We start from the raw sequence: 13336 nt of genomic DNA, 5'->3' as shown, positions 1-13336 counted from the left end.
GTGTTGGAGCCACACTTGAGGTTCCTCATTTATTTTTTCCTCCTCGATCGCGGTTAGCAACTTGAACCTTTCATGCATGTGTGTCATTGATAAAATATATATGCATGTGTGTTGTTCATTGTTTAATTTCTATTGTTTATAGCTAGTTAGTTTAACAAATGCATGATGGTTAATTATATATTTTATATTATAATAATGCAGATGAATCGGCAATGGATGTACGGTAACCGACTCTCCCGCGAGTTCACTACGGGTTTGAAAGATTTCCTCGTAGTGGCTAATGCGAACAAGCAGAAGGGTTTTGTTATTTGTCCATGTGTTGACTGTAAGAATCAGAAGGGTTACTCTTCCTCAAGAGAAGTTCACCTGCACCTGCTTCGGCACGGTTTCATGCCAAGCTATAATTGTTGGACCAAGCATGGAGAAAGAGGGGTTATAATGGAAGAAGATGAAGAAGGGGATGATTTCATGGATGAAAGCTATCTTGCTCATTTCGGTGATACTTTCATGGAGGATGCTGAAGGTGAAGGGGAAGGTGAAGGGGAAGGTGAAGGTGAAGAAGAGGCACGTGATGAGACCGTTGATGATCTTGGTCGGACCATTGCTGATGCACGGAGACGCTGCGAAACTGAAAAGGAGAGGGAGAATTTGGATCGCATGTTAGAGGATCACAGAAAGTCGCTGTACCCCGGATGCGATGATGGTCTGAAAAAGCTGGGCTGCACACTGGATTTGCTGAAATGGAAGGCACAGGCAGGTGTAGCTGACTCGGCATTTGAAAACTTGCTGAAAATGTTGAAGAATATGTTTCCAAAGAATAACGAGTTGCCCGCCAGTACGTACGAAGCAAAGAAGGTTGTATGCCCTCTAGGTTTAGAGGTTCTGAAGATACATGCATGCATCAACGACTGCATCCTCTACCGCAGTGAATACGAGAATTTGAATGAATGCCCGGTATGCACTGCATTGCGTTATAAGATCAGAGGCGATGACCCTGGTGACGATGTTGAGGGCGAGAAACCCAGGAAGAGGGTTCCCGCCAAGGTGATGTGGTATGCTCCTATAATACCACGGTTGAAACGTCTGTTCAGGAACAAAGAGCATGCCAAGTTGTTGCGATGGCACAAAGAGGACCGTAAGTCGGACGGGGAGTTGAGACACACCGCAGATGGAACGCAATGGAGAAAGATCGACAGAGAGTTCAAAGATTTTGCAGCTGACGCAAGGAACATAAGATTTGGTCTAAGTACAGATGGCATGAATCCTTTTGGCGAGCAGAGCTCCAGCCATAGCACCTGGCCCGTGACTCTATGCATCTACAACCTTCCTCCTTGGTTGTGCATGAAGCGGAAGTTCATTATGATGCCAGTGCTCATCCAAGGTCCGAAGCAACCCGGCAACGACATCGATGTGTACCTAAGGCCATTAGTTGATGAACTTTTACAGCTGTGGGGCAGACCTGGTGTCCGTGTGTGGGATGAGCACAAAGAAGAGGAATTTGACCTACGAGCGTTGTTTTTCGTAACCATCAACGATTGGCCTGCTCTTAGTAACCTTTCGAGACTGTCAAATAAGGGATACAATGCATGCACGCACTGCTTACATGAGACTGAAAGTGTACATTTGCCAAATTGTAAGAAGAACGTGTACCTTGGGCATCGTCGATTTCTTTCGAAAATTCATCCAGTAAGAAAGAAAGGCAAGCATTACAACGGCAAGGCAGATCACCGGCCGAAGCCTGCGGAACGCACTGGTGCTGAGTTATTTGATATGGTCAAGGATTTGAAAGTCATCTTTGGAAAGGGTCCTGGCGGACAATCAGTTCCGAAGGGAGCTGACGGGCACGCAGCCATGTGGAAGAAGAAATCTATATTCTGGGAGCTAGAATATTGGAAAGTCCTAGAAGTCCGCTCTGCAATCGACGTGATGCACGTTACGAAGAATATTTGCGTGAACCTCCTAAGCTTCTTGGGCGTGTATGGGAAGACAAATGATACAAAGGAAGCACGGCAGGACCAGCAACGTTTGAAAGACCCTGATGACCGGCATCCGGAATGGTTTCAAGGTCGTGCCAGCTACGCTCTGACCAAAGAAGAGAAGGTCATCTTTTTTGAATGCCTGAGCAGTATGAAGGTCCCGTCTGGATTCTCGTCCAATATAAAGGGAATAATAAACATGGCGGAGAAAAAGTTCCAAAACCTAAAGTCTCACGACTGCCACGTGATTATGACGCAATTGCTTCCGATTGCTTTGAGGGGGCTCCTGCCGGAAAATGTTCGAGTAGCCATTGTGAAGCTATGTGCATTCCTCAATGCAATCTCTCAGAAGGTAATCAATCCAGAAGTTCTACCACGGTTACAGAACGATGTGATCCAATGTCTTGTCAGTTTCGAGTTGGTGTTCCCACCATCCTTCTTCAATATTATGACGCACCTCCTGGTTCACCTAGTCGAAGAGATTTTCGTTCTCGGTCCTGTATTTCTACACAATATGTTCCCCTTCGAGAGGTTCATGGGAGTATTAAAGAAATATGTTCGTAACCGTGCTAGGCCAGAAGGAAGCATCGCCAAGGGCTATGGAAATGAGGAGGTAATTGAGTTTTGTGTTGACTTTGTTCCTGACCTTAAGCCGATTGGTCTTCCTCGATCGCGGCACGAGGGGAGACTAAGTGGAAAAGGCACGATCGGAAGGAAATCAACGATATGTATGGACGGCCATTCTCTGACTGAAGCACACCACACTGTACTGACCAATTCCAGCTTGGTGGCTCCGTACTTTGAGAAACACAAGAATATTTTACGCTCTGACAACCCGGGGAAGCCTGAATCCTGGATTAGGAAGGCCCACATGGAGACTTTCGGTAGTTGGTTGAGAAAACATTTAATGAATGACAATGATGTTGTAGATCAGCTGTACATGTTGGCCAAGACACCATCTTCGACTATAACGACTTTCCAAGGGTACGAGATAAATGGGAATACATTTTACACGATCGCCCAAGATAAAAAGAGCACCAACCAAAACAGTGGTGTCCGCTTTGATGCAGCAACCGAGAATGGGCAAGAGGTCACATATTATGGTTACATAGAGGAGATATGGGAACTTGACTATGGACCCTCCTTTAAGGTCCCTTTGTTCCGGTGCAAATGGTTCAAGCTAACAGGAGGTGGGGTAAAGGTGGACCAGCAATACGGAATGACAATGGTGGATTTCAACAATCTTGGTTACCTTGACGAACCATTCGTCCTAGCGAAAGATGTCGCTCAGGTTTTCTATGTGAAGGACATGAGTAGCAAACCGAGGAAACGGAAAGATAAGAAAACGATCAGTACATCATGCGATGATCCAAAGCGCCACATTGTTCTTTCAGGGAAAAGAAACATCGTGGGAGTGGAGGACAAGACAGACATGTCAGAAGATTATAATATGTTTGCTGAAATTCCGCCCTTCAAAGTGAACACCGACCCAAGCATTAAGTTAAATGATGAGGATGCTCCATGGATACGGCACAATCGTAAGCAAGCAGGGACACAAGGGAAGAAATGATGTGTAATAATTTATTGTACCAAACTTTGTTGAATGGATCATGTGAATTATATTACCCGTGATGTGTTTGGTGTCCATTTTCGAATGATTCGAGATACCACTGATGATACATGAAATTTGGAGTGATTTAGTCATACTCCTGCCGTCGTCGTTGTACTGGTAGTCGTCGCCTTCTAAGTTGCCGCCGTCGTCGTCGCTGCTGTCGTCGCTGTCACGGCCGGGGGGGAGAGAGGCTGTGGCCAATGTTCCCTTTAAATGGATTCTCTTTTTTCTGTCCCGTTTTAGGCAGATTCAATGTATTGTCTCTATGCATATTTTTCCTACGAAAATATGCTTAGAAAACAGAAAATAAAATGTTTGAAGTTTCTATAAAAGCAATGATGATTTTTCTGAAAAGAAAAAGATAAAAGGTTCTGAAAATAAAAGAAGATTTGGGGGGGGGGGCCTTTAGTCGCGGTTGGTCTGGCAAACCGCGACTAAAGGTTACCCTTTAGTCGCGGGTCGCCTCCCCAACCGCGACTAAAGGGGGGGGCGCGGGAACGCAAAAAACCCGCCAAAAACCCTTTAGTCGCGGTTGGGGAGGCGACCCGCGACTAAAGGGTACCTTTAGTCGCGGGTCGCGTCCCCAACCGCGACTAAAGGGGGGGGCTATAAATACAAGTGCGGGTCGCCTCCCCTGCCGCCGTCTTCTCCATCTCTCTCGTCTTCTCCGATTCTCTGCCGCGCGCGCCGAAGGCCTGCCGCCGCCGTCGCCCTCGCCCTCGTCGACGCCGCCCGCCGTCGCCCTCGCCCTCGTCGCCGCCCGCCGTCGCCCTCGCCCGCGACTAAAGGGTTCACCCCTATCCTTTCATCTTTCCCGCGCCGCGCCCGCCTTCCTCGCTTCCTGTCGCCGCCTACTGCCCCCTCCGCTCGAAGCATTGCGCTCGTCGCTGCGCTCATAGCCGCCCTCGTCCCCGCGCCCATCGATGCCGACAGGGCTCGCAGAAATCAAGAACGAACATCTCATCCCGACGTCCCGTGGGTAGTTCGTCTTGGAAGAACGTCTTGGAAGAAAAAGAACAGAGACTATCTATTTAAAAGTTTCATCGAATATAAAAAGTTTCATCGAATATAAAAAGTTTCATCGAATATAAAAAGTTTCATCGAATATAAAAAAGATCATCGAGTTAAAAAATCATCAATTTAAATAATTAATCAATCTAAATTGAAAAAAATTAGCGAATTTGGAAAAGTTCACCATTTTTGGTTGAGTTTAAGACTATCTATTTTGGTTGAGTTATTGCAGGACATGATTTTGGGAATGTATCAATTATCTTTTAGATTATTTCAAGTTACTTTATTTGTGTAGTTTAAATTATGTGTGGGATCAATTGTGAGTATCAAAAAATCAACAGAAAACCAAGAAGAGAGGGAGTCATGGGACGAAAAAACAAAGGGAGTAGGAGAGGCAACGGAACCAACTCCTCTTTTAATAATGAGATACTTACATAATATTTACTCCCTCCGTTTTTAAATAATTATAGTCAAAAAAAGATAGTCTAGTACACACGGCAGTGATGAGAAAAAAAGTATGGTCCCGGGTCTCCCTCTCCGTGACGCCGTCGTCTGCCGCCCCGTCTCGCGCTCTACCGCGACACCCTCTCCCACCCCTTCCTCGCCCCCTCCTTTTGCCACCGCCCTTTCGCCACCGCCACCGCCACCGCCCCCCTTCTTCACTTAATTAATTTGTTTTTACTACATGTTTTCAGGACTGACATAATGGCGGACGATAGAGCTGACCCGATTATGGACAACTATGATCCGGACGGTGAAGCACATATGTTCGGCATCATAAACGGCGATATTCTATATGTGCCGACCGGAGAAGAAGAAGATGATATCTCTTCTTATCTGAACCTTGACGGTGAAGATGAAGGGCGCCGTCAGCAAGATGATGCCGAACAAACGTCGATAAACGACGATCTTCAAATGGAAGTAGCAACCACCTCCGGCGCCGAGGTATATATATACATTGAGCCTCTGGTGATACAAACTAACTGATTTGAATAAATATGTGTGTACTAACGCGCGCGACTCTCTTTCTTATTTTAGCCCTCGGCCGGATCGTCGAAACAATCGAGTACGTCGTCAAAGCGTGGCGCAACCAAGACGATGAAACAAGGAGAAACATGCACCATCGAGGTTGTCGACAGTGCAACCGGCAGGCCGCTGGAGCCCCGCAAGAACGCCACCAAGTTTGTCAGCCAATGCGGAGCCGTTGTTAGAGACAACGTCTCGATCACCGTCCAGGAGTGGAATGAGCCAAAGAAGGCACGAAATGCTGGTTTCACTTTTGTCGATAAGAGAACAAAAAAAGATTGCTTCAAGAAGCTTATGGAACATTTCGTTCTACCTCCGGAATACAACAAATTCGATGAGGAGGGTAACAAGATTGAGGAAAACAAGGAGAGGAGGAGGCTAGTCAAACAGTTCGCTCTTCATAAGATGGCCGACGCATTCCGGAAATTCAAGCAAAATCTAGCCCATGACTTTGTCAAGCAGAACAAGACTCCGGATTTCAAAGGACAATATGAGAAACTGAAACATGATTGGCCAGAATTTGTGAAGCAAAAGAAATCGGAGCAGTTCATTCAAATATCGAAAAGAAATAAGGAAAATGCGGCTAAGAAGGAGTACAATCATATTATGGGGCCAGGAGGGTATCGCATTTGGGTGCCTAGGTTGGAGAAGATGGAGAACGAGCTGAGGGCGCGAGGAATCCGTCCAGGTACGGAGGGATGGGACCAAAGGGCCAAAAGCTGGTGGTACGGGCATGGGGGAACGCTGAACCCGGAGACAGGGGAGTGTGTTTACCGGGGCAAATTAATTAAACCCACCCAAGCCCTTATTGACGCAATGAGGGATGCTCAAGAGGGGAAGATCAAGTTCAACAGAGAGAACGACGCGCTGACAAAAGCCCTCGGGAATCCTGAACACGGAGGACGTGTACGAGGCATGGGGAACATTCCGTGGAAAATAGGGTTCCCCCAGAACGATGACCCGTACGGTTACAGAAGCCGTAAGAGAAAGATGGATCGGGAAGCAGATGTTGTGGCGCGGTTGGCATCGGAAATGGATGTGATGAAGAAAACCGTGAGTGTACTATTAGCCGAAAGAGATGTTCGGGCGCAGCATGAAGATCATCCAGCGGATCTCGGAAGCCAGCAGCGGAGAAGCAGCGTGGCTTCCACGGAGGCCCCACCGGCTGGTGCAGATGCACCGACGATCGAAATTACTGCACCGGAGCCTCTGGTGGTCGAAATTACTGCACCGGAGCCTCCTCGCTACCCCGTGGACGATATAAAGGAGATGAAAGAATGTCATCTGTATTATCCTATCGGGAACATGTCCATGAAGGTAGCCATCGGCAGTGCTTTACCATGTTTACCTGGAGCACTCCACCACAACAACCCCATTCAAGATGGCTATGCTCGTGTCACGGTGGAGGACATAGTCCAAGGGTTTGAGGACCTGGAGATTGACATTGCTACACCTGAAGGGGAGAAAAGACTTGGAGATGTCAAGCGCCATTTCATTCTATGGCAAAAGAAGTTTATCAAGTTTCCAGGCGAGGCGCCAAGGACAACAAGTCCACCCCCCTACGGTGGTGGTGGTGGCGGTGGCGGTGGTGGTGGTGGTGGTGGTGGTGACGGTTCACCTACACCTCCGTCACGTCAGCCGACGCCCCCCGGTCCACAACGTCCGGCGGGTGATCAGACGCCGCCCCCCAGTCCTCGTCCGGCGGGTGATCAGACGCCACCCCCCAATCCACCTCCGGCAAAGAAGCAGAAGCAGTCCTGGATTATTAACCCGGACCCTTATGTACCTAAGACCACAAAGGTACCGGAGCCATCACCGAAGCCTCTCCCCACAAGGCCTTGGGAACGTAGTGCCGAGGAAACTGCCGCGAGGGCGGCTGCTGATCATGAGAAATGGAAGGCGGACTGCAAGAAGAAAAGAGAGCCCGAGCCCAAGCCAGTATTTTCTGATGAGCAAAAGAAGTGGGCTAAGTCATTTTTGAGCACACCGTCCCAAGCCGCGAAGAATCTGCCTGACGACTATGCACGTGAACTTCGTAGGCAGACATTCATGTTGAAGGAGAAGAAAGAGCGGGCGGAGAACAAAGCCTTGGAGGAGGCCGAGAAAACGGAATTAGAAAGTAAAAAAAGCGGGAAACGAGTTGCCCAGCTCGGGGAACAAAGTAAACAATCGATTGCCCCGCTTATAGTGAAAGCCGCCGGTCCGGATGACCCCGATATCATAGCAGCTGCGGCAGCACATGGATTGACTGTAACGAGTGCCAGAGAACAAGCGGCCAACTTAGGTATTACTCTTCGTGAAATGTTAGGCCTTGATGAGGCGCCAGTGAAGGAGGTAGTAATTACATATGTGAAGAATGGGCCTCTCGTCGAGCCTGCGCAGGAAGAGGATCTACCTCCACAAATGAAAGGTCTGGTGAAATGGTACAAGGGTTACATAAAAAATAAAAACGCCAAAGATTATATTTATGCGGAAGTTAGATATGAGCATCACTTCAAACATTACTATGTACAAATTCATCTGAGTGAATTGTTCCAGCTTTTCAATCTGCGCGAGCTCGACAAATCTATCATCAGTTGCTACGTTCTGTAAGTGATTTATTTATACCCCATCTCGTTCATATTGCCTGCACTATATATATGTCGTAACTATATTGTTGTGTCCGCTATTATACATGCAGAATGAAGATTAAGGAATGCAGAGTAAGGAACATCCATGATGTTGGGTTCATTGACCCACACATCGTTAATGGATATGTGTTGGAGCATCACCCCGCCGACATGGAGGCAGACCTGTGGCAGTTTCTTACAAAGCAGGAACTCAAAAGTGATATTCTATTTCCTTACCATTTTGGGTGAGTGTTTCTGTCTTGAGCACATTCTCTTTTGTTTACTCCATGCATGATATGTGGCCGGCTAATCGATGAGTTATGCATGACGTACTGTGCATGTATCGTGTCCGCAGGTTCCACTGGATTCTGCTAGTAATTAAAGTTGACACCTCAGAATGTCTCGTCCACGACTCTCTGAATATGGATCCAAAGCTTTGGGGCGGCATGAGAAGAATGCTGCAGAAGTAATTATTTTCATTCATTTGCGCTCTATATCGATCGGCCTATTTCGTTCATTTCCTAATATCAAGTAACTAATAACTCTCTTGTTCATTTAATTTTCTTTGCCTCGTAGGGTTTGGAGACGGTTCGTAGATACAAAGGTCGGTGAATTCAAAAAAGAGCTAGAATTCAAAAGGTCAAAGGCTAAGAATGGTGGGGATATTCAGCCAGCGGGGACCAATCTATGTGGATACTATGTCTGTGAGATGATCCGGAGATACACCTCTGAGCGGGTTCCGAGTGATACCAATGCTCAGCGGAATAACCTCCGGGTGATGCTTAGTCCAGAAGCTCGCTTCCGACCACTTCAAGAGGAACTAGCTGGATGGTTCAGGAGGGAAGTCCTCCATCGTAAAGGAGAACACCATTACGAGGACGTAGAACTTCATATGCATTAAATTATGTATGGAAACTTGTTCAAAATTGTATATGGTCATCCGATGATATTGAATATATATTGTATATTCCTCTTGAATTCTTTTTGGTTCTAATTTCAAATTTGTTTGAAATTGTACATTCATATGCATGTATGTAGTACCGTAGAATATGTGAAACTCCTTCAAAATTAAAATAAAGCACAAAAGAAATAAAACAATACAAATTAAACAGAAAACAGGTTTAGGGGGGGGGCCTTTAGTCGCGGTTGGGCAGAAGAACCGCGACTAAAGGTCCTCCGCCCCGACGGCCGCCTGGCGCCCACGTGGACGGGCCTTTAGTTGCGGTTCTTAAGCAACCGCGACTAAAGGGGGGGGCCTTTAGTCGCGCCTATTTGGTCGCGGTTGCGCAACCGCGACTAATGGCAGTTGCGAACCGCGACCAAAGGCCCTTTTTCCACCAGTGGTTATTGGAATACACGCCACTTGCAAGTTTGAGAGCATGGAGCGATGGCACGTATCCAAGCTCTCAATACTTACATGTAAATATTATGGACTATAAGCTAGTAGCTAGCTACTCAACATAGTTGTAAATCGGTATTCTTTGTCAACGTAATGATGTAGAATAAAACTTAAAGCTGGCTGAGCAGGTCGGCTCTGCTGGCTCTTCTCTATATCCTTCTTTTTCCATGGAGGTACCCAACGTTCAATATAGAATTTTGACTTAGGTCCATTGGCCCAACTCTACTGATCCTGCGATGATGAAATAGGCAAGTGGGAGATTGAGGATACCAACGATCAGGATTCATGATCTGGATCCATTCAAAACTGATACACTATATAGTGGTATAGATAAGACATCCTGGAGTTAAAGCTTGATCATAGATTTAATATAAACACAAACTGTATGTCATAACTATTTTGGGGGGGGGGGATGGCACGGTCAGGAACTAGCTTTCAGTTTCAGATTGAATAAAGAGAGGAAAACAGAAAAGCTGCAGTAGTGTTAGCAGCGCAAACACCCGTGTCAATCTCTTGCAGAATTCAGAGTTCATTTCTGAAACAACACAGAACAGATGATTTTGGTGTAAAGAAGAATTTCCGTTCCACAAACTGGATTGGTTAAGTTAATTAAACCAAAGGGTTGGCCACTAGGTCGTATTAAACTCTGTTGACAGCTTCCTCAAGCTGTTTAGTACAATGTAGATGCAGGCCGACCAGATTTATTTGAAGCCCAGTTGGCCGGCCAGATTTGTTCCGATATCTGTCTGGCTGCTGCGCCTTCGTGCAGACAACAGTCCCATGCTGCTGTTCGAGTGTCTGTCTGGCTGCTGCCTCTCTACGCCTACACAACAGTCCCATGCTGCTGTTCGAGTTGCTTTACCATGACCCTGAACATGCTGTAATGTTGAATTTGTAATATTTTGAACTTCTGCTTATTTGTTTGAAATATAAAGTTGTATTTGTGCTATAATCGCCTTAATTTTTAATTCTCATTTGTGATTTTTTTTGAACTTATGCTTATTTATTTGAACTGTACTATTGTATTCGTACTAATTGCTTTACTATTTGTTGTTGCAGGTGAGTTAAGCATGGTGGGACCGCATAGGAAAAGGACTGCTAGTGCTCCGGCAGAGAAGGTCCCACTCAAGATAGCGAGAAATCTGATCACTAGTTTTCTCGCTGATCCTCCTCAGGCACCCTCCCATGCTCAGCCTCATCGAGGAAGAGGTCGAGTAAAAGGTGGACGTGGAGGAAAGGGTAAGACAATTCCGTTCCGCCCTTCCTCGGCACCGCCTGAGGAGGTGAGGTTGGAGGAGCCGGTGTCTCACTCCCCCTTGCCCGAGGACGAGCCGGTGTCTCACTCCCCCTTGCCCGAGGACGAGCTGGTGTCTCACTCCCCCGTGCGTGAGGACATGACAATGTCTCACTCCCCCGTGCATGAGGACGAGATGATGTCTCACTCCCCCGTGCCGGAGGACGAGATGATGTCTCACTCCCCCGTGCCTAATGACGACGAGGAGGAGGATGATGGTTTAATTGCAGTTCTTGAGGGTTAGACTGTGTTCTTGCGTGGTGCATCAAGTCTCCCAAAACGAGGGGAATCTGTCGAGCAGAGGCCGTGCATTACTCCATATGGAGGAAGGTAACTAACTTTGGCTTCCCATTTTTCTACCTTCATTGTATGCAACAATTGCTCATAACTTTGGCTTCTCATTATGTAGCACTTGGACAGAAGCTGGTGATGAGGTGCCGGGTAAGTGCCGACACGCGAACGGCGTCATTGGGATCCTCCTTAAGGAGCATTTCTCTGGCATGGTTACTTTGCCAGGGGAGGGCAACGTTCCGGAGGTAGCACGAACTTGGGAACACTACAAAGCCTGTGAGGATGTTGGTACATTCAACAACATTGAGGTTCACAACAAAGCCGAGCGGGTCTTTGCCGACATTTGGGTAATCATTAAGTTTAATTCACACTTTTATATGTAAGACATAGCTAGTTAATTTCTAATCTCGTCTGATCTCACGTGTATTTGAAGGATTTCTATAGATGCGAGAATGGAAAGTTGGAGGAGGCACAAGTGAATGTCAACATTCACTGTAAGAAGCTTGTGCGCAATATGCTCTATGATGCGCACATTATTGCCGTCCGTTCTTATAAGGCATCTAAGGGCTATAAGATGGCTACTAAGACACCGGCTACGAAAATATTTCTTACGAAGGAGGAGTACATGAAGGTAAATAAATCATGTTCATCCTCTTTATTTCCTCAACTGGTTGGCACTCAATTTCTTTTTGACGTATATGAGATGCAAATAATCAATTAGGTTACTCCTAGATGGTGTGTCGATAAGGGCGAGTGCTGGGAGCGGATTGTGGACTACTGGTGTTCTAAAGAGTATACGTTGAAACACATAGATTACAAAAATCGGCGAAACGCAATGAAAGATCCACCACACCATCAAGGAAACTTGAGCCTTAAGGGATTCACGAAACGTTGGGTATATCTTTCCTCCCATCGATTTGTTCTACATAAGTTCTTTCTTGTCATACATGTTGCCAATTAATCCTTGTGATGAATTCCTAATCATGTTGGTTTGGTTGCAGGCGGCTCACCACAAAGCTGAGGAGCCCAACCTTTTCATGGTTATGCTTTGTCCCATAAGGCATCGTTCAAAAAAGCCACGCCTTACGATCCGTCTGACACATCGTCTGCGTACACCAGCCAGACCGCCTACAATCGGCTGACCAAAGTTAGAGAGGTGGCAACAAAGTTGGGAGGGCCCGACTATGATGTGGCACCGGAGCCCCTTGACCACGAGTTGGTTATTTATCGCTGGAGAGGGGAAGAAACATGGCAAGGAGGCTATTGCAGGAGACATGTTCCCTAGGTCCTCCACTCGCACTCTAGCTGAGCACAAGGCTCGGCTAGGTCTCCCAAAATCTTTTGTATGTGAACGCGCGACTCCAGCAAGGGCCGAGATGGAGGTATTCTATACAAGTTCTTCTACATATGCTTTTTGTAATGCTTACGTAATGTTGGATTTGAAGATGCGATTGTGATGCCATATTCTATAGTGCCTACTCGAGGAGAAGTTGATAGTGGAGAGGCGACGGGCGGCTGCGGAGAGGGCGGCAGAGAGAGCAGATGAGAGGCGACTGACAGCTGAGGAAAGGGCGATGGAGAGAGCGGAGGAGAGGCGACTGGCTGATGAGAGGACGCAGCAGGCGGTGTGGGCATAAAATACTCAAAACTTTCAGATGTTTACGGTTAGTTCCTTAATAGCCAAGCACAATTCCTTAATATCCAACACATCTAGTCTTTTACTATCGGTGCTTAACCTTCACCGCTCTTAACATAATTTGCAGGGTTATTGTACTCAGTATGGTATGCCCGCTTTCGATTTTTCTGCCCTTACTCCGCATTCTACTGTTAGTTAACTAAAATATTTGCAAGGATCATTATTGCATTTCTTAGTCCGGGTGTCATTCTAACCATGTAATACTTCATGCAGCATCCATCGACCAATGGATCGAATAATGCTGGATCTTCACATGCTCATGCTCCTGGCAATAACCTTGATGGTTCTCCGCATCTTTGAGATCTGCTATGGTTAGTGCCTCCATATCTCATTTACCAGTAGAGACCACTTGAGATCTTCATGATTACGAGACCACTTGAAGCTATGTATTTGACCCATTTGAACCCATAGAATGACGTAGC

At 46.6% G+C, this 13336-nt stretch overlaps 1 protein-coding gene across 1 annotated transcript; it reads left to right on the top strand.

The window, feature by feature from the left end:
* The first annotated feature begins 201 nt into the window (after positions 1–201).
* LOC123396179 lies at positions 202–12855 on the top strand. Its single transcript, XM_045091220.1, has 7 exons — positions 202–1235; positions 1638–2037; positions 10318–10429; positions 10693–11166; positions 11348–11565; positions 11652–11849; positions 12691–12855. Exons 1-7 carry the CDS (start codon positions 202–204, stop codon positions 12853–12855), a joined length of 2601 nt encoding a protein of 866 aa, XP_044947155.1.
* The last annotated feature ends 481 nt before the right edge of the window (positions 12856–13336 follow it).

Source organism: Hordeum vulgare, chromosome 1H, assembly GCF_904849725.1.
Source record: "Hordeum vulgare subsp. vulgare chromosome 1H, MorexV3_pseudomolecules_assembly, whole genome shotgun sequence".
Taxonomy (NCBI): domain Eukaryota; kingdom Viridiplantae; phylum Streptophyta; class Magnoliopsida; order Poales; family Poaceae; genus Hordeum; species Hordeum vulgare.
The sequence above is the reverse complement of the archived record's forward strand: the minus strand, read 5'-3'. Positions and strand labels throughout refer to the sequence as shown.

Excerpts from the sequence above, each read along its gene's own strand:
- LOC123396179 (XM_045091220.1), top strand. The coding sequence starts at position 202 with ATGAATCGGCAATGGATGTACGGTAACCGACTCTCCCGCGAGTTCACT. Across the intron at positions 10,430-10,692 it reads TCCCATGCTGCTGTTCGAGT|GTGAGTTAAGCATGGTGGGA; the intron begins GTCTGTCTGGCT and ends TTGTTGTTGCAG. Across the intron at positions 11,167-11,347 it reads TTTAATTGCAGTTCTTGAGG|AAGCTGGTGATGAGGTGCCG; the intron begins GTTAGACTGTGT and ends GCACTTGGACAG.